This window comes from Mus caroli, chromosome 19, assembly GCF_900094665.2.
Source record: "Mus caroli chromosome 19, CAROLI_EIJ_v1.1, whole genome shotgun sequence".
NCBI lineage: Eukaryota > Metazoa > Chordata > Mammalia > Rodentia > Muridae > Mus > Mus caroli.
The window spans coordinates 14,480,189-14,504,534 of NC_034588.1; the positions used below are offsets into that span (position 1 = coordinate 14,480,189).

General features: G+C 44.1%; 1 protein-coding gene across 4 annotated transcripts in view; it reads left to right on the top strand.

The window, feature by feature from the left end:
* Positions 1 to 24,346, top strand: part of Prune2 (prune homolog 2 with BCH domain) — a 261,664-nt gene that overhangs the window by 146,900 nt on the left and 90,418 nt on the right. For all 4 annotated transcript variants that reach the window (XM_029472616.1, XM_029472618.1, XM_029472617.1 and 1 more), the window contains exons 7-9: positions 6,755 to 6,910; positions 11,529 to 18,081; positions 18,412 to 19,168. In XM_029472616.1, the coding sequence (XP_029328476.1) occupies positions 6,755 to 6,910; positions 11,529 to 18,081; positions 18,412 to 19,168 (7,466 nt within the window). The remainder of the gene's footprint in view (positions 1 to 6,754; positions 6,911 to 11,528; positions 18,082 to 18,411; positions 19,169 to 24,346) is intronic.

Below are 24,346 nucleotides of genomic sequence, written 5' to 3' on the forward strand. Positions count from 1 at the left end.
AGAAAGAAAGAAAGAAAGAAAGAAAGAAAGAAAGAAAGAAAATGGTGGTGACTATATCTAAGACAGTGATCGCAATGGAGAAAAATTAAGAAGGGTTTGACTTGATTTATGTTTTAAGGTAAAGTTAACAGGATTTGCTGACAGATTATTCGAGGTATGAAGGGGAAAAATGCCAGAATAATTCCTAGCTGTTTGGCTTGAGTAACTGTCATGAAGGGGCAGGGCAGGACGCGCTCAGGTCATCTTGTGTTTGGGAGGCTGGTAGGACATTCCCATGCAGAGTCCAGGTGGATGAACTGGTGAGAGATACTCACTGGAAAGTAGGAAGTGTTAAAGCCACGCACCTCTGAATGTGAGCGCCAAGGAGAGTGGGTACCTAGAAGACAGTGCAATTGCGGGACTCTGTGTTGGGGCAGTGAGCATTTAGCAGGGCCATGAGGAAGAGGGATCAGCAAAGATGACCAAAGAAGACTGGTCAGTGAGTGAGGAGAGAACAAGGAGAGCGAGAGCATGAGGTGAGGAAAGAAAAGCAATCTGAAGAGGAGCAGGGTCAGCCTGGTCAGAACTGCAGGTAAAGTCCAGTGGGGTGAGAACAAGGATGCATCCAATTGGACATGTCAGAGTGACTGGCACTTTAGAGAAGAGCAATTTGAGCAAAAAGATGGGTCTCAATGCCAAACAAGGGAGACTAAAAGGACAATAGAAGGTGAGAGTGTATTCAGGGCAGTGCTGTTTCTATCCTGGGAAATGCCATCTTTAACTGCTCAGATGTTCTTAAGACATTACTTAGATCACGTTTGCTTGGTGCAATGCATGGCACTGCCAGCATTTAGCTTCAACACTGAATTTTATTTTATTTTATTTTATTTTATTTTATTTTATTTTATTTTATTTTATTTTTTAGAAAAATGTGGTACCATTTCCTGATAATCCCTTTCTCTCTGCGTGGTGGTTGTTGAATTATTGCTACTTAATTTTAGAAACTAGTTTATTCATTGTATGTTATGTGCGTGTGTTTTGCTTACATTTACGTTTGTGCACCAGGTTCATGCTTGGTACCCAAGAAGGTCAGAAGAGGGTATCTGATGCCTAGGCACTGGAATTATGAATGGTTGTGAACTACCATGTGGGTGCTGAGAACTGAACCTGGGTTCTAGGCAAGAGCAGCAAGTGCTCTTAACCAGTGAGCCCTGTCTCTAGCCTTCAGTACTGATTTTTTTTTTTAAGTAATTTAGTAAGAACTAAAAGGGTATTTTTGGATAATGGAATTTTCCACTGAATTTGACTGTGTATTTCCAGTGACAAATACAATAAACCTACCAGACAGGTACTCTCACAATCTGAGGGCATGTGGAGTCAAATTGTTTCTGCTTCTCTGCCCTGGGGTTATCATCGACAACGGTGTCATCATCACCTTTATTATCATCTTATTGTAGGGTTCTTCGGATCTCTAAATTAGCTTTCAGCTAGAAAATAACAGTCTTCTTTTTCTCTCTGCCTTTCTAGATTTTTCTAATTCCAAAGCTAGGGATTATTCAAGCAAACATTTTTACAACCTTCTAAATGCTTGATGATTGAATCTTTAGAACTATGGGCACTAATGGCAAGCAATTGCCATTTTCCCTGCTTTGGTTGGTCAGTTCCCAGTTCTCAGTAAATTCCTAAATTCTAGTAAGGTTCAGAAATGTAGACAGTGTGTGTGTGTGTGTGTGTGTGTGTGTGTGTGTGTGTGTGTGTGTGTATTCCTGGAGTTGAATGGTAAATTACAAAAGAAAGCATCTCTTTATTTTTCAACTAAGTGGGAAACACATATGCATGTATATAATTTAACTAAAAGTGGGAGAAACATTTTGCAGATATCTGAGCAGGTTAACAAATCGTATTTGTATACGTGTAACAAAAACAGTAATTTATCAGGTAGAAGGCAGATGGGGGAAATAAAATGGCAACCTGTGTCTACAGTGGGGCTCCGCTGATGATGAAGAGCTATTTACTCAAAGCCAGCTCTGCTCTCCAGCACCGTTCAGAGCCACTGCAGCACACGGCTCCCCATAGCTAGAAGACAAGAATAAATTATATGCTATGCAAACAGCACCCGCATAAAAGCAGAACCAACAGATTGTACTTCCCAGAGTCCTGAAGAGTCTCACTCATTCCCTTGTTTGACTATTTTAAATACGAAACTCTTGACAATGCTAGAACAGGATCCGTCTTGGACAAGCTCACTACAGGACATGGGGCATCAGTGTCGGGGTTACTATAAAACGCATCGGGGTTTGATAAGTATGCCAAAATAGTTCACTAATTTTTCTTTCAATCAGCACTTCATCTAATTCCATGGAATTTTGTTTGGACTCACATAGAAGTCCTAGACTGAAAGAATCACTTAAGGGAAAAGGTGAAAGGAAAGTTCTTGGATTTTGTCTGTAACCTAAAGTGTTTAGGATGCACAGCCCTGGGGGCTCTGTGGTGAGCTCAGTATAAGGCATTAGGTGTTGAGGTGTTACCCATCTCAGTCCCTGGAGAAGACTGGGAGTGGCGAGGACAGGTTTGGAGGAAAATACATTGACCGATCCCTTGCTAAAGCAGAGCTCATACGTGGATGCAGGGGCAGCTGCAGCTTCAGTGAGTCTGGAGTGTAGGTGAAACTACATTTCTAGCAAAAGGCCTGGTCTTCCCAGTGCTGATGGACAAGATGTGTCTGTCTGTGTAGCAAAAAAGAATCCAAAGAGTGTCCGATGTAGCCAACACTCTTGAATAGCAGAAGCCCACAGCTACAGCCTCTTTTGAATAATGCTCTTGAGTCTTACTATGCTCTGGTATGAGTCAAGTCAACCTTTGTTTGTTTGAGTGACACAAGGGGAGTGGTCACCAGTGCATGTAAACATTTCTTTGGAAGGCATGTCTCCCTTTTAAGAGTTTATGAATGTGTTAGGGGGTTCATATATGTAAAAATATTTGGAAAGGAAAATTGATATTGATAAGCTGTAAATAAGTGTCTTTCCTGCTTGCTTTCAGGATCAGCTCTGCTTTTGACCCACAGTGGCACAAAGTCCAACATTAAAGTTCTTGATTGATATCCAGTGATGCTTTGGAGTATCTTATCTCCTAAACACTTGTTATGCATCAGGGATAGTCTAATTCAGAGAACACGTACTCTAAATTCCTGAGGGTGAATTCATTCTCTAAAATCATCAACCTAACAGTTTCTGCGATGGCATTTGGATACCATGGGTGTTAGAAGTATGGGTACTAGAAATATACCTTCAGGATCACGTGATTCCAAAGGTTCTTGCATGTGAACATCACAAACTTCATTACCAAGTCAGCTGAATAGATACTTGGTATACATCAGTAATACATCCCGAGAGCTTTGTGATTCTTGCATGTAGTTCCTTGTACCCTAAAAGGAAAGCGATCTAGTAAAATGCCTAAGAAGAATAACTGCTATGAGAAACAAGTCATGGTGGCTCCCAACCTTAGTCCTAGCACTTAGGAGGCAGAGGCCAGCCTGGACTACGTAGTGAGTTCCATGATAGCCAGGGTTATGAAGAGAAACAAAGCAAAACAACCAAAACAAAACCAGACAGCCAAGCCTTATCAACACATGAAAGCCCCTACCCACCAAGGGTCTCTTACAGTCTTCATAAAGCTTGAGATTCCGTTCAGCAAAACTGCAGAACCTGTGTGTTTAATGGTGATTGTGGTAGCTGATAAGAAGTCTTAAGCAGCTATAATGTGCACATATGAACCTGGTGACAAATCTATAATTACACATACCTATTCAATCATTCACAGTGGTTATGATTGGTGGAATGGCAATCATGTTTTCTATGGTAAATACATCTGTATGGTTTTAATATTGTACCACAACATCCATAATTATAATTGCTGTTATAATGAAAATGCATAGAATTCTTTAAATCCCTTGAGTATACATCATGATGTTTTCCACTGATAGCATGATAAACTACCAGTTAATTGATTATACATGATAGGGGTGAAGAGGATGGCAGTGGTCATGGTGGTGGTGGTAGTGTGTGTGTGTGTGTGTGTGTGTGTGTGTGTGTGTGTACTGCAATTCCTCAGAATCTTGAGGGGATTGGTTCTGAGAGCCCTCTTTGAATACCCAAATCTATAGATATAGAAGTGTCTTCTGTAAAATGGCATCGAATTTATGTCTAACTCATGTATATCCTCCTGTATTCACCAAGTCATGATTAGATGACCTAAAATACCTAAAATTTACAGATAGTGGTTGTACTATTTAGGGGACAATAAGAACAAAACCTGTATGTGTTCAGTACAGATATATTTCTCCTAAACACATGTGATCTGATCAACTATTGTTTTAATCCACAGATGTAGAACTCATTAATTCAGTGGCTAGCTAGGTGTGTGTGTGTCTGGTTTGTATTGTGTAATTGTGTATCTGTTTGAATTGTGTGTTTATGTGTGTGTGCGTGCATGGGAGTGCATGCATGTGTATATGTGCATATGTGAGTATGGGTATGAGTGTGCATGCGAGTATGTGTGTGTATGTGTGTGCATGTGTATGAATGTGTGTGCTTGTGAGTGTGTGAGTGTGTTTTGTGACAGGAAGTATAGCACAGAATGATTTTGTTTATTTTTCTCCAGTCTGTTTACAAAGATTTCTTGAGCAACTAGTATATCAGTATTCAGATGTGAATGCCAGGGCTTATAATACCAGCTTCACTGTGCTTTTTGAAAGAAGAGAGAAAATTGTATGGGCAAGGTGGCACTCACTGAAACTGGTGTAGCTTGAGAAGTCAACACATTTCCTATAGGTGACTGAGCCACATTCTGGGAATGCCAGAGCCGCTCCTGCCCTCCACAGCTGCCACAAATAGCAAGGTTGACCCAATATTAAAACTGCTACAAAATTCTCCTGGACTTCTACACTGCAATAAAAAGTCCTCGGGAGCTGGAGCTACAGCCCAATTGGTAGAGTGTTCTGCTAACATACACAAAGCCCTGGGCTCAACCCACAGCTCCACATACACGAGACCCTGTCTCAAAAAAAAAAAAAAAATTCCTGAGTCACTTCATCAAAGTGCATCTTCAGGAAATTTGGGTAGAAATCTAACAATAATCATAGAAAACAAAATTGTAGGGTCAGCAAGGTGGATCACCAGGTTAGAATGCTTGAAGCACACTATAGCAACCAGAGTGTAATCTCCTGAACCCACACAAAACAGCCAGATGCAGTGGCCACATCTGTAATCTCAGAACGCCACAGTAAGATGAGGGGTGGAGACAGCTAAGGTGAAAGTTCACAGGCCAGCGAGCCTGGAGTATACAGAGCAGAAGCAAGAGAGACCTGCCCAGCAAGGAAGGAAAACACTGACTCCCAAAAGTTATCTTCTGACATCTGCATACACACATGGCATCTACTCTCTCTCTCTCTCTCTCTCTCTCTCTCTCTCTCTCTCNTCTCTCTCTCTCTCTCTCTCTCACACACACACACACACACACACACACACACACACACACAGAGAGAGAGAGAGAGAGAGAGAGAGAGAGAGAGAATATACTGTATTAATTACTTTTCTGTTGCTGTGACAAAATACCATAGCCAAAGCAGCTTATAGGAAAAGAAGTTTTATTTGGCTTACAGTTCCAGAGGGATGAGAGTCCATCATGCTGAGGAACCACGGCAGCAGGAACAGGAAGTCGAGAGATCGCATCTTTCACTACAAGCTCAGAGCAGACAGAACAAACCACAAGTAGGGCAAGGTCATCTACTGTCAAGGCCTGCCCTCATCATGTACTCTCTCCAGCAAGGCTGCATCTTATTAACCTCCACAAGGGGCCCCACCAACTAGGGACAAATTGTGCAAGTACCTGAGCCTATGAGGAATATTCTCATTTAATCCACTACAGGTACCAAAAAGAAAGCAGTATTATAGAATAGGTATACTCCTATAGGAGATATATAAAGTCTATATATGATATATCATATATATATATTCTATATAGATATATGTATATATTCTATATACTATATGTATACATATAGTATATATACACATGTATATATATATATATTCTATAGACTATATGTATACATATATATAATAGGAATATAATAGGAGTATACCACAATATAGAATGTATGAAGACCAGGCTCAGAATGTAGGCTTCACTGTACTTCTTGAAGGAAGAGAGACAGTCAACCAGGCCCCTGCTATATGACACTTCTTGCTTTTCTAGTGATAGGTGGAGATTAGAGTCAATAGACGTGTGTTATAAATAGTGAGGGCTAAATATACTTTTAAAATACTTAATAAATATTCCATGAAAAGGTGTTCCTTGGGGCTTGAAAGATGGCTCAGTAGTTAAGGGCACTGGCTGCTCTTCCAGAGGATCCAGGTTCAGTTCACAGCGTCCATTTCTCACAATATCTGTAACTTTAGTCTATATGATCCAACACCTTCACACAGACATACATTCAGGCCAACAGCAATGCACATGAGATAAAAATTTTAGGAATGTGTTTCTTGTGTAAAGAATTGATAATAATGGCAGAGAAATCTTCTTTTCTTGATCTGGGAAAATAAATCAGTAAGGTGTATTTTAAGGCAGAACATGGAACTTTCCAGAATTTCTCAGAGCATTTACTTCACTTGCCTCTGGCCATAAATACCTGTCCTGATACATCCCAGGCCTGAGCTCATTTGTGGCTGTCTGAAGCAGGCAGTTGGACACTAATCTCATGTGTCTGTTGTTTCAGGACTACCTGCTTCACGGCAACATCACCAGTGATTTAAAAGCCTTCACAGACAAGTTCGGCTTTGACGTCCTCGTTCTGATCTCAAGCTTCACATGGGAGGAACAGCAGAGGCAGCAGATCGCTGTGTACTCCCAGAATCTAGAACTGTGCAGCCAGGTGAGTCGTCCTCTCATCCCTTTCACTGTTTATGGACTTCAGGAAAGGAGATAAGAATGGACTGCTGCCCCCTAAGAAATAGGCCCAAGAGATAGAGTCCTGCCTGAGACTGGACTTGCTTCCTTTTAGCAAGGCTGTGTTAGTCCATTTTGTGTTGCTGGCAGAGTCTGGGTACTTCATAAACGAGAGAGACTTATTTTGGTTTGGTTATTTATTTAGCTCACATTTGTAAAGATTCAAGAGCGTATCTCTGGCTTGTGCCCTGCTGTGGTGAGGGCTTTCTGGTGGATGGGATCACATAGAGAGCCTGGAAGCAAAAGGCTAGACTTGTTTTGTAACCACCCATTCTCATGATAATTAAGACAGTCCCTTGAAGTCTTTATTAATCCTCCTGAAGGTGGTGGCCTTGTGATCTAATAACCTTCTACTAGCCTTGCCTCTGAAAGGTCCTGCCTCACCGACACTATCACCCCCACATTGCAAGCCAAGCTTCTGAGTGCAAAAATCCATAGCAGACCCCCACAATGATTTCCCTTCTAGACTGAAACCATGAAGAAAACGACCAGCGTTTTCTCACCCAAATAAAGGCAAGTCCTCCTTTTCCATACTGCTTCTTTTGAGATTGTTTCCCTGTGATAACTAACTTAGTCACTGACTCAATATCCATGTGGTGCCTGGTGTTTATGGACAAGTGATCTGATGCCCTAGCAAACACAGTCTACAGGTGCTCAGATTCTCAATAGGTAATCAGTTGGATTTTGTATGGTGATAGTTAAGTCTTTTAATAAACTGTCTAGAAATAAGAAAGAAGAAGGGGGAAGAATGAGGAGAAGAGGAAGGAGAGGATGAAGGAAGAAGAGGAGAAGGAGGGAAAGAAGAGGAAGAGAAAAAAGGAGAAGGAAGAGGAGGAGGAGGAGGAAGAGAAGAAGAAGGAGAAGGAGGAGGAGGAGAAGAAGGAGAAGGAGAAGGAGAAGGAGAAGAAGTAGAAGAAGAAGAAGAAGAAGAAGAAGAAGAAGAAGAAGAAGAAGAAGAAGAAGAAGAAGAAGAAGAAGAAGAAGAAGAAGAAGAAGNAAGAAGAAGAAGAAGAAGAAGAAGAAGAAGAAGAAGAAGAAGAAGAAGAAGAAGAAGAAGAAGAAGAAGAAGAAGAAGAAGAAGCAGCAGCAAGAGGAGAAAGAGGAGGAGGAGGAGGAGAAGGAGAAGAGAAGAAGAAGAAGAAGAAGAAGAAGAAGAAGAAGAAGAAGAAGAAGAAGAAGAAGAAGAAGAAGAAGAAGAAAGAGAGGAGGAGGAAGAGATGGAGGAGGAAAAGGAGAAGAAGGAGAAGGAGGAGGAGGAGAAGAAGGAGAAGGAGAAGGAGGAGGAGAAGGAGAAGGAGAAAGTTAATCACAATAGGTTGATATATGAACCAAGTTAGTTAATGTACTTACTAGCACTGAGGTAGAAATAGACGTGGATATAATGAACGGTTACTGTAAACCTCACTAGTAAGTCAGAGTCCTTTGTTATCATGGGTGACAGGAGGCAAAGTCTCCATTCACATCCCTTTCTTTCCTGCACCCTCCCCTCTGTTCTCTAATAACTCCATTTGGCTCCTTCGTGTTCATATGACTGTATTCTCTAGTTCTGTCTCTGCTTCCTCAATATAAGCATCATCTTATCTTTCAGATAAGAACAAGATGCTCTGCCTGAGCTGGATTTTTTTATCCCCTCCTCTGCCCCACATACCTGTGTGCATCTAATCACCAGCTGGGGCTTTTCTAATGCTAACATAATATGCATTCAGATTCAAAGGTACACTAGTTAACTTTTCTTATCACAGTGACAGAACACCTGATAGAAGCTACTATCTGTTCACATTTCAGAGATACTATCTATCCCTCATGGCAGAGACAGCATGGCGGCTGACTGTGGCAAGTGGGAACTTGTGGCATGGCTTATCACATTGTAGTGGATCTGGACTCATAGTGCTAGATAAAGAGCAGGACTTCCCTGTAACCTCCAAGCTGACCCTACAGGCCTAGGTCCACCAGCTGGACCCCATGTCTAAAAAGTTTCATAGCTTCCCCATGACAGCACCAGTAGGTGGAGACCAGGGATTCAATTCATGAGTCAGTGTGGGAATGTTTAACAGCCAAAGGGTAACAAAGGGTAGATCTTACCCTCTCTGCTCCTTAACTTTCTCGAGACACCATGCAAGTTGTCTGAGCTTCCATTGTTATAATTTTCAAGTCACTTTTGGGGCAGATCACTTTTTCAAACCAATTTGAAAGTTGGCTTACTAAAGCAGATGGAGTGGTCAAGAGCTCTGTTGCCCACGCTTACCCTTCTCTCTTCACTCCCATGGCAGCATCCAAAGGCAGTAGTTTCTCTAAACATCTTGCATCACAGAGGAGGAAGGCTCTGCACCAACAGGTCCCGCTTTGTCCTGTGGTAATACTGTGGAGAGTCCACCACTGCAGCTTGACTGCTGAGCTCAAAGCCCAACCCCATCATGCTAGTGGAGTGCTGTTGGCCCTGTCTTAATCCTTCCCTAGTCTAATAGGACCACTGTGAGGATAAAAGAGATTGATCCGTGGCTGTGAAACATTGCTCTATGCGGGTGTGGGTAAGCACTCAGTTATTATCATCCACCAATCATCCACCAAGGCCACTCCCATGGCTTGTGTGGCACTATTTCTACCATCATTTTAACCCTGTTAATCCTGTAGGGCCTTTCCCAAAACTCAGTATGCCAAAGCACTCATGATGTCCCCTAAATGTCCAAGTGCTGCAGCCCAGGCCTGGCCCAGCCTGGCACTGGCTGTCTGGTTCAGTGTCCTTCTGCCTCCCAGGTAACTTTGTGGATTCATATTTCCGTGTCTGTGCTTCCAGGGGCAGGAAGAGGTCTAGGTGACTGGAGAAGTTCAACCTGTGACCCCCTTTCCCTCTTACCCCTTTTCCTTTCCTTGCCACTCTTATCAGGGCTCAACCAGGTCTAGCTTCCTCCAATATTCCAATGCTTTGCCGGCATCCGGGGGTTCTGTAAACTTGAAATTCACACCTGTTGGAAGAAGGTGCTATGTTACACCTAGGAGAGGCTTTGGGGGCTTTTAAACATCTGTACTTGTAACTTCCAGAACTGGTGAAATGGAGCAGCCGACTAATCTAAATTTTAAGTTAGCTGAGCAGGTTTCGGGGCTAGAGAAAGTTTGCTGGTGGTAGACGAAGCCGACTGCAATGGTAGCTGGGTCTCAGTTGTTTGTGGCCTCCTTAGTAGACAGATGGACATGGTTTGATTTTTTACATTAAGAAAAGGAGTGGGCTACAAATAGAGCTCAGTCAATAGACTGCTTGCCCAGCCTGTGTGCAGCCCTGGGTTCAAGCATATGTACCCCATCATGCTGGCCTAGTGGCCCTTCTTATAGACCCAGTACTGAATAGGTAGAAGCTGTATATTACTTTTCTGTTGCTCTGATAAAGCATCATGACTAAGGCAACATACATAAGGAAGAGCCTCACTTGGTGTCCTGTCTTCCTGCTGGAGGTGGGCTCTATAAGTTCCCTCTCCCTACTGTCCGGCATTTCATTTAAGGTCCCTCCCTTTGAGTACTGATAATCTCTCACTTCTCAGATGTCTGGTACATTCAGGAAGCCCCCCCCCCAATCTCCTATTTCCCTGAGGTTGCCTATTTCCATTCTTTTGCTGGCCCTCGGGGCTTCTGTCCTTTTCCCTCACCAATCCCAAGTCACAACTCTGACCCATAATTGCTCCTGTCTGAAATAATTAGACATGGAAATGGAGAGGAGCCCGAGGAAAAGCAGGTCCAGTGACATGTTGAAAGTAAGATCCAGTTCAAGGGGAGGTCCCAAGGCCTGACACTATTACTGAGGCTACAGAGGGACCTATCATGACTGCCCTCTGAAAGACCCAGAAAGCAGCTGAAAGAGTCAGATGTAGGGTAAAAGGAGTTTATTTGGCTTACACATCCACATCACTGTTCATCATTGAAGAAAGTCAGAACACAAACTCAAGCAGGGCAGGAGCAGGAGCTGATGCAGAGGCCATGGACGGGTGCTGCTTACTGGCTTGCTGCTCATGGTTTGCTCAGGTTGCTGTCTTATAAAACCCAGGACCACTAGGGATGGCACCACTCACAATGGGCTGAGCCCTCCCCCACCAATAACTAATTAAGAAAATGTCTTAGAGCTGGATCTTATGAAGGTGATTTTCTCAATTGAAATTCAGAGAACTCTAGCTTGTATCAAGTTGACATAAAACTAGCCAAGATCAGCCTTCCTCAAAGATGAGCCCTAACTAGTCATCTAACATTAAGTGGTTATTCTTAAAACCACATGCACATAAGAAACATTAAGCAGACTCAGCAAATTATATTTTTATATTTGCTCATATATATTGCATATGTGTTGATGACAATATTAAATTTTGAAAGGCCATGAATTTGAGAGATGGTTGGGTGGGGAATATGAAAGGAGTTGGAAAGGAAAAAGAATGGATGAAGTGAAAAGAGGTGGAAGATGAAGTAAATATAGTATACATATGAAAATACACATTTTTTAGAGAAAAGAAACAAAATGCAAGGGCCATCTGCATGCTCACATGAATCCTTGTGCTCCCCCACAGATTTGCTGTGAGCTAGAAGAAAGTCAGAACCCTTGCCTGGAACTGGAGCCCTTCGAATGTGGCTGTGATGAGATCCTGGTATACCAGCAGGAGGACCCTTCTGTGACCTCCGACCAGGTGTTTCTTCTTCTTAAGGAAGTCATCAATAGGAGGTGTGCAGAGATGGTCTCTAACAGTCGGACATCCTCAACAGAAGCCGTGGCAGGCAGCGCCCCCCTGTCCCAGGGCTCTTCCGGGATTATGGAATTGTATGGTTCTGATATAGAACCACAGCCCAGCTCTGTGAATTTCATAGAAAACCCCCCAGAGCTCAACGATTCTAACCAAGCTCAGGTGGATGGCAACATAGACCTTGTTAGCCCTGACAGTGGGTTGGCCACCATCAGAAGCAGTCGCTCGTCCAAGGAAAGCTCAGTCTTCCTCAGTGACGACAGCCCGGTGGGAGAAGGTGGTGGGCCTCACCATAGCCTTCTCCCAGGATTTGACTCCTACAGCCCCATTCCTGAAGGGATAGTTGCAGAGGAGCATGCTCGCTCTGGGGAACACAGTGAACACTTTGACCTCTTCAACTTTGATTCAGCACCCATAGCTTCAGAGCAGTCCCAGCCATCTTCCCACTCTGCAGACTACTCACCAGAAGATGACTTCCCCAACAGCGATTCATCCGAAGGGAACCTCTCTGCTGGGCCTAAGGGGCTTGGTGAGATGGGGATCAACATGTCCAATTACTCCTCCAGTTCTCTTTTGTCAGAGGCTGGTAAAGACAGCCTTGTGGAATTTGATGAAGAGTTTATCCAGCGACAAGAAAGCTCAGGGGATAACTCTGAAAGAAATTTAAGCCTGACGTGTTTTGTGGGAGAGGAACCTTCTTCCCCTGAAAGGCTGAAGAATCCTGGAAAGATGATCCCACCAACACCTATGAACAGCTTTGTGGAAATCTCACCGTCAAATGAGGAACCAACTCCACTCTATCCTGAAGATATAATCCAAAATGCAATTGACACCGGGCATCTGGGCCCACCTCAGACCCGTGCACGGTGCAGAAGCTGGTGGGGTGGCTTGGAGATTGACTCTAAAAACATTGTAGATACATGGAACGCTAGTGAACAAGAATCTGTCTTCCAGAGCCCTGAACCATGGAAAGATCCTAAGCCTGAGCCAGTTGAGAGGAGAACCTCAGATTCCACATTCCAACCAAAGAGTCTTGAATTCTCAACATCAGATCCTTGGGAATCTGAGTTTGGACAGCCTGAACTGGGCAACAAAGAAGCCCAGGACCAGAAGGAGGAAAGCTTGCAATACCAGCACTTGCCTACAGTAAGGCCACATTTGACAGATGCCTCTCCTCATGGGACAAACCACTTGATAGAGGACTTTGCTGCTTTGTGGCATTCAGGACACTCACCAACAACAATGCCTGAGCCCTGGGGAAACCCCACGGATGCTGGTGAAGCTGCAGTTACGATGTCCTTCCCCACCTGGGGTGCATTTGATAAAGAAGAAGATAATGCTGACACATTAAAGAATACTTGGAATCTCCATCCCACTAACAACGAGACACCTTCAGGGCAGGAACCAAGTGAATGGGCTATGGGCCAAAGTGGGTTTTCATTCCCTGCAGCAGACCTACTTGACAATCCCCTCATTGAGGTAAATAAAGATGCAGCTCCAGAAATCTGGGGCAAGAACAACAGCTCCAAGGATACCAGTCTTACGTCTGGAAGTCCCATTTCTGATTTGGGTCAAACGTGGAATAATTCTAAGCTACCAGGGGAAGACCAGAATGGCTTGGTGGATCCTAAAGCTACAGGGAAGGTATATGAGAAGGAAGGGTCCTGGAGCCTCTTTGAGGAGAGTGCTAAGAAAAGAGGGGCTGATGTCTTAGCTCCTTGGGAAGATTCCTTCTTGTCCTATAAATGTTCTGATTACAGTGCATCCAACATAGGAGAAGATTCAGTCCCATCTCCATTAGACACCAACTACTCCACCTCTGACTCTAACACATCACCAACATATGCTGGGGATGAAAAAGAAATAGAAAACAAGCCAGTTGATAAAGATAATGGTTTTGAGGCAAAAGATGCTGAATTTCCTGCAGAGGGGCTTGAGGTTCTTGCAACATCATCACAGCAGTCTCAGAGAAATCGAATTGGTTCTGGTCCTGGGAATCTAGACATGTGGGCATTGCCTCACACAGAAGATAAGCCTGAAGGAAATGATGCACATCACCCAGATAACGATTCACTCAAGAGAGAGCAAGCAGAAGACAAAAATGCTTCCATGGAGGATGACGTGAGGGAAAGCAGCCCATCCAGTTATGATGACCCTAGCATGATGCAACTCTACAACGAGGCAAACCGGCAGCTCACCCTTCTACACAGCAACACCAACTCACGCCAGGCAGCCCCAGACAGCCTTGACACATGGAACCGAGTAACTCTGGAGGACACCCAGTCCACTGCAACGATCTCGGACATGGATAATGACTTGGATTGGGATGACTGCAGTGGGGGCGTGGCGATCAGTGGGGATGGTCAAGCAGAAGGTTACATAGCTGCAAACAGTGAACCTGAAACCCGGTTCTCAGTGAAGCAGCTGGAACCATGGGGTACAGAACATCAGGAAGCAAATCAGGTAGACTGGGATCTCTCTGTCTCTGCTGAGCCCACGGGGGATACTGGTCCCAGTGAATACCAGACCCTAAATGAGAAAACTGGGCAGTTAATTGCAAACAGTATTTGGGATTCTGTCATGGGAGATAAAAATATGCCATCATTCAGATTACCAAGCCCATCAAATACTGTAGATATGGAACACGGCACTTGGCCTTCTGAAAGTCCCAGGCACTCAATAAATGGTAAGGACAGCCACATGTTAGAAGCCTCTAGACTCAGTGAGTCAGGAGGGCTTACATCTCAACCTGACAACCAGGACACATGGGGCAACTCCCAAGGTGACACAGCATCCTCGGTGACCAGACTGGCAAGTCCAGAACACTTTGCACAGGCAGATCCATGGACAGGCCATACTTATGGGCAGAGTGAAAGTGAGATTGAAGACCTGGCGACCTCTGATTGTGAGCATCTTGACAAGGAGGGAGCGCTAGGCTCTGGAGAGAATGGTGCCCCATGGGCTTTTGGAAAAAAGCCCAGTGACCAGGAATTCTCTTCTTCAGATGCATTTGAACACCAAGAAATCTCCAGTGCATCAGGCAAAATCAGCTCTCTTTCAGTCACCTCCAGTCCTCAGAGTGAGGAACCAGAGGAGGCCTTAGAAGCTGAGAAGGAGCCTTACATTCTAGACTCCCTTGCTGTGCAAACAGAGACATCCACATGTGATTTGCAAACCAAAGACACCCATGAAGAATCTCTAATGGATCATAGAAATTTAGGTGAAGCCAACGCAACATTGGATAAGATTAATCTAATGAAAAACAGGCCCCTATCTGGAATGGAACTTGAGAAAACTGAAGCCTGTAACATTCTGAAGCCAGAAAGAGCAAATGGAAAACTACTTTATGAATCTTCTCAAAACTTTGGTGTTTGGGATGGCCCCATGGATAGTGATGTGTGGGATAGTCATATAAGTTATGAGACAGCTATGAATCCTACAGGTCAGAGAACTGAGGAAAGATCTCTAGAAGCCCTTTCACCAGGAAACTATGACAGAGACAGCCTCTCTAGTGGGTGTACGCATTCCAGTGCATCGAGTCCTGACCTACATGATTCCTCAGTAGCCTTGTCCTCCTGGACTTACGGACCCAGTGCTGAACATCAGAAAGAGAATCATGATGATGCGAACAAACAGATTCACCAAGAATCAGAACTATTTACCACCGAAACCCATGTAGGCGTCATTACTGAAATGAAGGACTTTGTAGAAAACAGGGAGGATGGCTTTGGAAAGATGTCCAATCAGGAGGATCCTCAATTCCCAGAGATTCCAAATGATCCCTTCAATGGTGATTCCTCATCGTCTTCATCCAGCCTTGGAGCAGATAAATATTCAGAATATTCTCATGCATGTCAGGAAGGAGATCTAATGACTAGACGTCAAGAGGAAAATGAACTTGGTTTTCTGGAAATTGTGGAGCCAGAGGGTACCAGGATCATATCCACAAGCTCAGGTTCTGGCAATGACAGTGGGGGTGACGAAGAGTTGCTAGAGAAGGAGCTCCATTTGGCCACAGTTGCTCAGAGTGAAGCTGGGGCTTTCAATTCATTGCATGAACCTGAGTTCTCGGCCACAGAGCATTCCAAGCCTGAGTTTTCTGTCTTTGTGGGTAGTTCGGAGTCAATAGAGAAAGAGAACAAGTCAAGCCCATTCAGTGACAGTCAACAGAGCAGCCCTGGTCAGTGGATTTTGTCACCACTCATGCAGGCTGACACACAGGACACATCCAAGGAGGAGACCAGAGCTGCAGAAACGGGGACAATGGATACCACATGGTATGGATCTGCGAGCACTGAAGCTAAGAATGGGGACCCTGACAAATTGGAAATGCTTGGCTTCTCAGCTGACAGCACTGAGTGGTGGAATGCTAGGGCACAGGAAGGAAGAGCAAACGCCGGTATGGCTGCAGAGGAGTTGTCTAACTCAGAGGGTGAACTAGAGCCTACTTCTCCAGTATTCCAGAACACTGGTCCATGGAGCTTACCCATTCAGAATGATAGTGAACCTGTGGACACAGGCAGCACCAATCCTTTCCGTGGTAAACTAAAGTCACCCGTTCTAGATAGTCATGGAGACAAGTCACAGGAGAAACTTTGGAACATTCAACCTAAGCAGCTGGATTCAGATGCCAATCAACTCAGTCAGCTTGTGATCCTGGACCAAATTAAGGACAAAGATTCTGGACAGCAAATAGCCATGTCTCCTGCTGCTGGTGATTTTCCTGCAGAAACTCTCACCCAAGAGCAGGGCCGGGAATCTATGCTGTCTGTCTGGGACCATGCAGAATCAGCATTAACTCACAGAGATGAAAATGGATGTATTAGCACTGGGGTTTCACCCACTGAGTGCCAACAAGAGAACCAGTGGGAACCAGAAAAACCCTATCTCAGCCATGTGACACATTCAAGCACTCCCACAGAAAATCTCCCCGAGATCAATGCCCCCACACAACTGATGAGGAAGTTGGACTCCGATTGGGATAACCCCAGCCCCAGCGAGCCCCAACATAACTTTGTTCCAGATATTTTACATGGCAACTTTGAAGAGGGTGGGCAGCTGGCCTCGGTGTCACCTGATTTGTGGATGGATGCCAAGCAACCTTTCAGTTTTAAAGAAGATAGTGAGAATCCTGATATATTGACTCACTGTGACCATGACAGCATCTCTCAGGCATCCAGCAGCCCTGACGTGTGTCATGATTCTGAAGGGAAGCAAGAGATGGAGAAGCATACTGGTGTTTACCTGGGACTTGAAGTGGAACCCAGTGAGTTTTCTCTCACTGAGCTAAACATGAATGATGAACCAACTTGGGAACCTGAGCAGGAAAGTCTCCCACACAATTCAGAACTCCATTCCGAACATGCAATGCCCTTGCCTCCAATCGATAGTCAGAATGATATAAATAACTCATCTAAGCCTGCCTCTTCAAGAAGTTCCCCAGAACCCTCTGATATGCACGGAGACAACAATACAAGTGTAACAGCGATGGAAGACACCAACCCAGAGGTAGAAGCAGTGGACAGTGTGACGATCCCAGGTCACTTCCCCAGAAGTGAGGACGCTGACACTTTTGAAGCTCACCAAGAGGTCAGTGTGGAAGTCGACGACTCTTGGGTGTCAAAAGACCTTTGTCCTGAAAGTCAGACAGGCACTAGAGCTCTGCTTGACTGTGAGCAACCGTTTGCTTCCGAGAGCCCTGCTGTACTTACGGACATCTTCCTAACCTCAGACACCTGCCTCGATGTAAGCGAAGCTGCCTTGGATCACAGTTTCAGTGATGCCTCCGGCCTCAACACTTCCACAGGCACTATAGACGACATGAGTAAGTTGACTCTATCGGAAGGCCATCCCGAAACACCAGTTGATGGGGATGCAGGGAAGCAAGATGTCTGTTCATCTGAAGCTTCCTGGGGTGATTTTGAGTATGATGCAATGGGTCAGAATATTGATGAAGAGCTGATGAGAGAGCCTGAACACTTCCTCTATGGTGGTGATCTTCCGTCAGAGGAAAGCGCGCTGAAGCAATCACTGACACCATACACACCCCCCTTTGATTTGTCCTATCTCACTGAACCTACTGGATCCACTGAAACTGCACAGGAAGCTGAGTCTCCTGATGATGCATCTCTGGGAAGTGACGCAGCAGAGATGTTGCTTTCTGCTCTTCCAGATCACAGGGAGGAAGACAAGGCTGAGACCAACATCAGGAAACCTAGACACCAGATGACTGTGTTGCATATTCATGAAGATCCTGAGGCTCCTTCATCACCTGTGGGAGGAACAGGTTCCCATAATGAGTCATCTCCATCAAACATTGACTGGGAAATAGAAACAGATAATTCAGATTCACCAGCAGGTGGCGACATGAAACCACCAAACGGTAAGCAACCCATTACACTCCAGCAACACACACACACACACACACACACACACACACACACACACACACACACCTCTTCCACCATCAAGGAACCAGTGTTAATTAATTTAGTACATTTGTTAAAGCATTGCTACCAAAGCAGACAGAGAAAGTAACCATATGTAAATTTAACAGCTATATTGTGAAATGTCTCTCTGTGCATGAGAAAACTGAACAGGTCCACAAATGAAAATATTTATTAGCTTACCTCTTTTTAAGTGTTTGTTTGCAAAGATCAGAAACTATAGAATGTGTTAATTCAGCCTTTTCTTTCCCACATTCATATTCTAGGCAAGGAGATACTGGAGTTAGAAGATGAGAAAGTAATTCCCACGAAAGGTCCAAAGCAAACAGAATTAGAATACAAAGAAGAAAAACATCCGGAGCAAAGTGAAGACCATCAGGTACTAGCTGTGGACTACATTCTTGTAAGCCATGAAAAAGATTCACCATTGAAACCAGAGGCCAGGGAAGCAAGAGAAAACATACCCGAATTGGAACAATTATCCATAGGTTCCAGAGAAACAGGGCTACCAGAGACTCAGTTAACAGGCACCCCAGACACATGTCAGCCTGAGTCTTTAAATGATGTCAAAGTTCTTTCTGAAGAGAGAATGTCTTCCAAACACAAAAGTGCATCTCTTGAAAACCCTGCACAAGACCAGAGTTGGATGGTCTTGAGCCACAGTGAGGTTGGTGATCCATCTGCAGAAACCAGGGACTCGGGGCCTGAGTCTCCTGATAGAACTCAGGAGCTGTTCTTGAGTCTCAGTTTGGACAAGGGCCCCAAGTCCCAGGTTCTGGAAAGAAATAAGCCTCTAAATTCTTTAGCACTAGAGGAAATTGCTGGTTTGAGCAGCCAGTCAAGGAACAGCAAGAGACAAGGTCAAGCTGGTCTAGATGCAGTTCCAACCCAGGCCGCCACCCACGACAATGAATGGGAAATGCTTTCACCACAGCTCTCCCGGAAAAACAGGAACCCTCCACAGGAAATGGAAGAAGAGACACAGTTCCCTGAGCCTGGACCCAGAAAGCCAAGACCAAAAGGGTAAGCAAAACACTAGATTTATATATATATAAAGTATTCTATTTAGAAATCAGAGAAATACTGAGAGGTTTTGAAACATGAGGATACCAGGGTCAGGAGGTCTTTTCTGACATTTATAGTAAGACATGTCATCAGCAACAGCAATCGCCAGAAAATCATCAGAAAAAGTCAGTCGGCACCCACCCGGCTGACTTCAGTGCCTATGGGACAGGCAAGTGGAACAGAAGTAGCTGATATCAGTATCTCTCTAGGACCTTCTATGTGCAGGGCAGCTTGCAGCTCACATGATCTTCACACGCTGGGCACTGGGGAAGAAGGATAGACTAGGGGAGCAAGAACTCGAGGCTCAGGGTGTTTCTATAGTTGTCTTAGAATCATCTTAAATGAACAGAGTGAATGTTCTGGGTTTCTACGCTTTCTGAAGCCAAAGACCCTACCTTTCTTGTTGGCATACTGATATACTGGCATGCAACAGTTTGTACAAGAAAAATATTCCGTGGCTTCCTATAAATACCTGATTCTCTGGTAGGACTGTTAGGAGACTCTAAGGAGGCTCAAATTCAGTGCACAACACTCCTACCCTAATTGGCTGAGAATTGTCCATCAGTTCTCAAACCAGTGATGCCACCACCATTCACTCACCCAGTGTAGGGTTTTAAGACATTTTTTCCTATGACCCTTTTAAGAGAAGCCAAGGGGAAAGACGTAAAAAACAGAATGTCATTTCTGCACTTGAGATTTGAGGTCTCCTGATAATATTTAAGATGTTCCTTTCTTTCATTTGCCCTTAAAAAAACAGTGAAAAATAAGTTAAGTAGAAGGGAAGATATCTTTTTGCGTTAAAATGAAGTATGATCACATTAAAATGTATGCACCATCACATGTATGTACCTGCACTCCATAAATTAATTAATGCAATTAAAAGATTGTTTAACTGTAGTATAGAAAAGATACGTCCTGACCCATGGCTCCAGCTGCATATGTAGCAGAGGATGGCCTTATCTGACATCAATGGGAAAGGAGGTCCTTGGTCCGGTGAAAGCTTGATGGCCTAGGGTAGGGGAATGCTAGGGCGGTGAGGTGGGAGTGTGTGGGTGGGTAGGGGAGCACCCTCATAGAGGCAGGAGGAGGGGGATGGGATAGGGGGTTTGCGGAGGGGAAACCGGGAAAGGGAGCAACATTTGAAATGTAAATAAATTAATTAACCAATAAAAAAGAAAAGATACCTCCTGCTTCCTACCCTGTTTAAGATCATAAAGGTCACAGTATAACATAGGTACTGTGAATCTGGGTACTTGGATCCTTGCCTAGTTCTCCCCTGACCACTTACATATTTAAAGATTGAACCTCAAACTTAAGTAACCTCATCTATAAAATCAGTGGGCAAGGCCAGGTGATTTCAACTCTTCTTCCTGCAGAATTAAATTTGATGAACTTAATTTGTACGGGAACAAAGTGAGTCCAAAAAGGTTTCCTGATGCACAAACAGCACTTCCTGTTGAGCGTGACAGAGAAAGGAAATGTTAGGAGGATGTTTGAGGGTTTTCGGGGAAATCACAAGGAGTTTTAACACTGAGGCATTTCACTTGGCCTAACTTTTTCCCCTGTCAAGCTACTTTCTCCTCGAGTGACCCCAGATCAGGTACCAGAAGAGCACAGCTAATGGACCCTGGTGCAGCTTCTGCCCCAGTGCTTCACCCTTTCCCCTGAGCCTCTGAAGTAAAAAGACGCTGCTTGCCTCCGTGGCTGCTTTTCCATCATTTACTCTGAACATATCTGAAATGTTCTCCCTGCAAGTTTTTGAGCAAATGTGGTTGTCTACAATAGGGTAGGAAGTACAGCTTCTGTTTGAGCCCTTGTTTCCCATGCCCAAGACCCTGGATTCAATCCTTGATACCAAAAAAAAAAAAAAACAACACAAGACAAAAAGCAAAAGGCCCATGGTGGTTTTCTCGATAGGGACCCAAACCAGAAGCTTCTGAGCAGTCGTCAGAAACCTCACCTCCCTCTGGAACCAGGAATTAGGGAGGAGGCATTTCCTCCTGGCTAATTTGTCAGAATTCTTCCCTGAGATTCAGCTACAGGCTTACGTTTGAGATTTACCTGGAATCACATTCCTAGGCTTGAAGATGTTTCATACCTAGCTAAAGAGTGGGACATGGACAGAGGTGCAGAAAATAGTGGCCAGTGTTGGCACAGATGTAATCCGTGCACTTTTTGCTGTCAACCAGCTCCTAGGCATGGCACATACTGCCTTGGTTTCTGTGCTGACTGGTTTTCTGCCAACTGGACACATGCTAAAGCCATCCAGGCAGACCAAACTTCAATGAGAAAATACCCCCACTAGATTAACCTGTGTGCAAGCCTGTGATATATTTTTTAAGATTTATTTATTTCTATGTGCATTGATGTTTTGCCTGTGGGTATGTCTATGCAAGATTGCCAGATCCTCTGAAAGCAGGGTTACAGACAGTCATGAGCTGTCTTGTGGATGCCAAGAATTGTACCTGGGTCCTCGGGAAGAGCAGCCAGTGCTCTTAACCACCGAGCCATCTCTCCAGACCAGGACACATTTTCTTGACTGATGGCTGATATGGGAGGGCAAAGCCTATTGTGGGTGATACCACCCCTGGTTGGTGGTCCTAGGTGCTATATGAAAGCAAACTGAGCAAGCGATAAGATGGAAGCCAGTAAGCAGCATTTCTGAGTGCCTCTGTATCAGCTCTTACCTCCAGGTTCAAGTCCCTGCCTTGGCATCTCTCAGTGATTGGAATTAATGTGGAAGTATAAAATAAGTCCTTTCTTCCCCAAGTTGATTTTGATGATGGTATTTATTTCACAGCAACTGAAACCCTAATGGTAGCACTTGCCGACGATGGTGGCAATGTGGCACTTGCCAATGGTGGAAATGTGAGCTTATCAGAGTCTTAGGCTAGACCAAGCAGAGGATGAAATACCAGTTCCCAGAAGCATGATAGAAAGTGGCTGGAGAGCCTGGTCCTTTCTATGTAGATGTGTGTGGACTAAGAAGTGAGCGCAGATCTCAATGAATGCCAAGCAAAAGCTCTGGCACTGAGACTTCCTTCCCCTCTCATAAAATGAAGAGAGAGAACCATCAGAGGGGCAGAACATACTCATGGTACTCATGGGGACAAGAGCTGGGGCTGATGAGATGGCTTACAGGGTAAAGGAGCTTGCTACCAAACCCAAGTACCTAAGTTTGATTCCCATAACCAGGATGGTAGAAGGAGAGAGCCAAGTCCTGAAAGTTGCCTTTAAACACACACACACACACAAACACACAAACATAAGAATAACACATAGATACAGAAATGTAAAGAAAAAGGAAATGATCAGTGAGTTATTAAATTCTTGTTAATATTTCCCAGAAAAACAGAATACAGAACACTTACTCATTAAAAACTCTCCGATCTAGGGGTTAGAAAGATAGCACAGCAGTTAGTAGCACTTGTTGCTCTTGCAGAAGACCGGAGTTCAATTCCAAGCATCCACAGGGTGCCTCACAGCAATCTGTAAGGCCAGTTCTAGGCTATTCAGCAGGCATGTATACAGTACACATACATGCATACAGGCAAAACATTCATACCCATAAAGTAAATAAATAAATCTAAAAATACCCATTCAACCCACCACCAACTATATATAAAAAACTATTATATTTGATTTACAAATATATTGACTTTCAGAGGTGTATGAAGTGATCAAAGGAGATAATTCCCATTTATCACTGAGGGAAAATGGCAACTTTGTGTGATCTTTTACTCATGCATGCAGAAGAGGGCAGTGGGAGGAAGAGGAGGAGAAGGAGTGAGACGGATTTCCCCTTGTCATCCATGTCTCTGGAGCATTCAGGAGTAGCTGGCCTTTGTGTTTGTTCTAAGAAGGGAGACATTCGGTGCTCCCTAAAACATTGATGATGTTTAAATGCACTGTATTTCGTCTGCTTCTCTCTTCACTCTGCTTAAATTACCTTTCTTCTTGTCTAATAAAACTATGCTTGCGGGGGGGGGGGGGAGTTGAGACAGGGTTTCTCTGTGTAGCCCTGGCTGTCCTGGAACTCACTTTTTAGACCAGGCTGGCCTCGAACTCAGAAATCTGCCTGCCTCTGCCTCCTAAGTGCTGGGATTAAAGGCTTGCGCCACCATGCCGGGCTAAAACTATGCTTTGAGAAGAACTCATCTTTTCCTATCTGAGTGGCGTTGTTAGACCTTTCACGAGACCTGCAGAGCCAGGCTTCTTAGGTATTAATACATCCATTTTCTCTCTTTTAAAAATTACTTTTACTATGTCTTAATTACGCACTTGTATACATGTGAGTGTGGGGTACCTAGAGAGGCCAGAGGCATCAACTCTCCTCAAGTGGAATTATGGGTAGTTGTTTTCATCCTCTGGAAGAACTGTACCCATAACCCACCTCTCCAGCCTCTACACTGGTTCTCATTACTCACATGGATGTCAAGAGTGGAAAACAGACTCTCTCTTGGTATTGGATATTGGGGGTACAGAGGATCCTGACTATTTGGTAGTGATAATTAAATATCCTCTAAATTGCAATTTCCTTCCCTCTTTCCTCCCCATCTCCTTGTTTTTCCTCCACTTTCTCCCCCTTGCCCCGTTTTGGAAGCTACCCCCTCTACCCCCATCTGTGTCTTTCTGGCCAGCCACGTGAGAGCAGTCTTTATGCAATAAGTGATCACAAGTTAACAAGAATGTCATTTTCTTTTAGTCTACCCAGCTGCCATTTGAGACAAGCCTTGCTAGTCCTAGTTCCTGCCTTGATGGAGTTATCTGAACGAATAGACTGCTGAAGTTATTTTTTTAAAAAATGAGGGAATGGTACAGTTTAGACAACTTCTGTCTCTCATTTTTAGCCCTGTGCTTGTCAATATGGCTCGGCTACTGACAGGCATATTTTCTTATATGTCTGTAGTTTGATCCATTTATTTCGATTCCTGCATTTCCCACTGAAAATCACAAAAGGCTTAAGAGTTTCAGTGTTCGAAGAGATAGGTTGAAAGTGGCTGAGTCAGCTCTTACTCCTGACATCTCAGTCTTTTTTTTTTTTTTTCACAAGTAATACGTTTAATTCTTTTTTTCCTTTTTTCATCTTTGGGGTGCTGATGTGAGTTTTTTTTAAATTAGGTATGTTCTTCATTT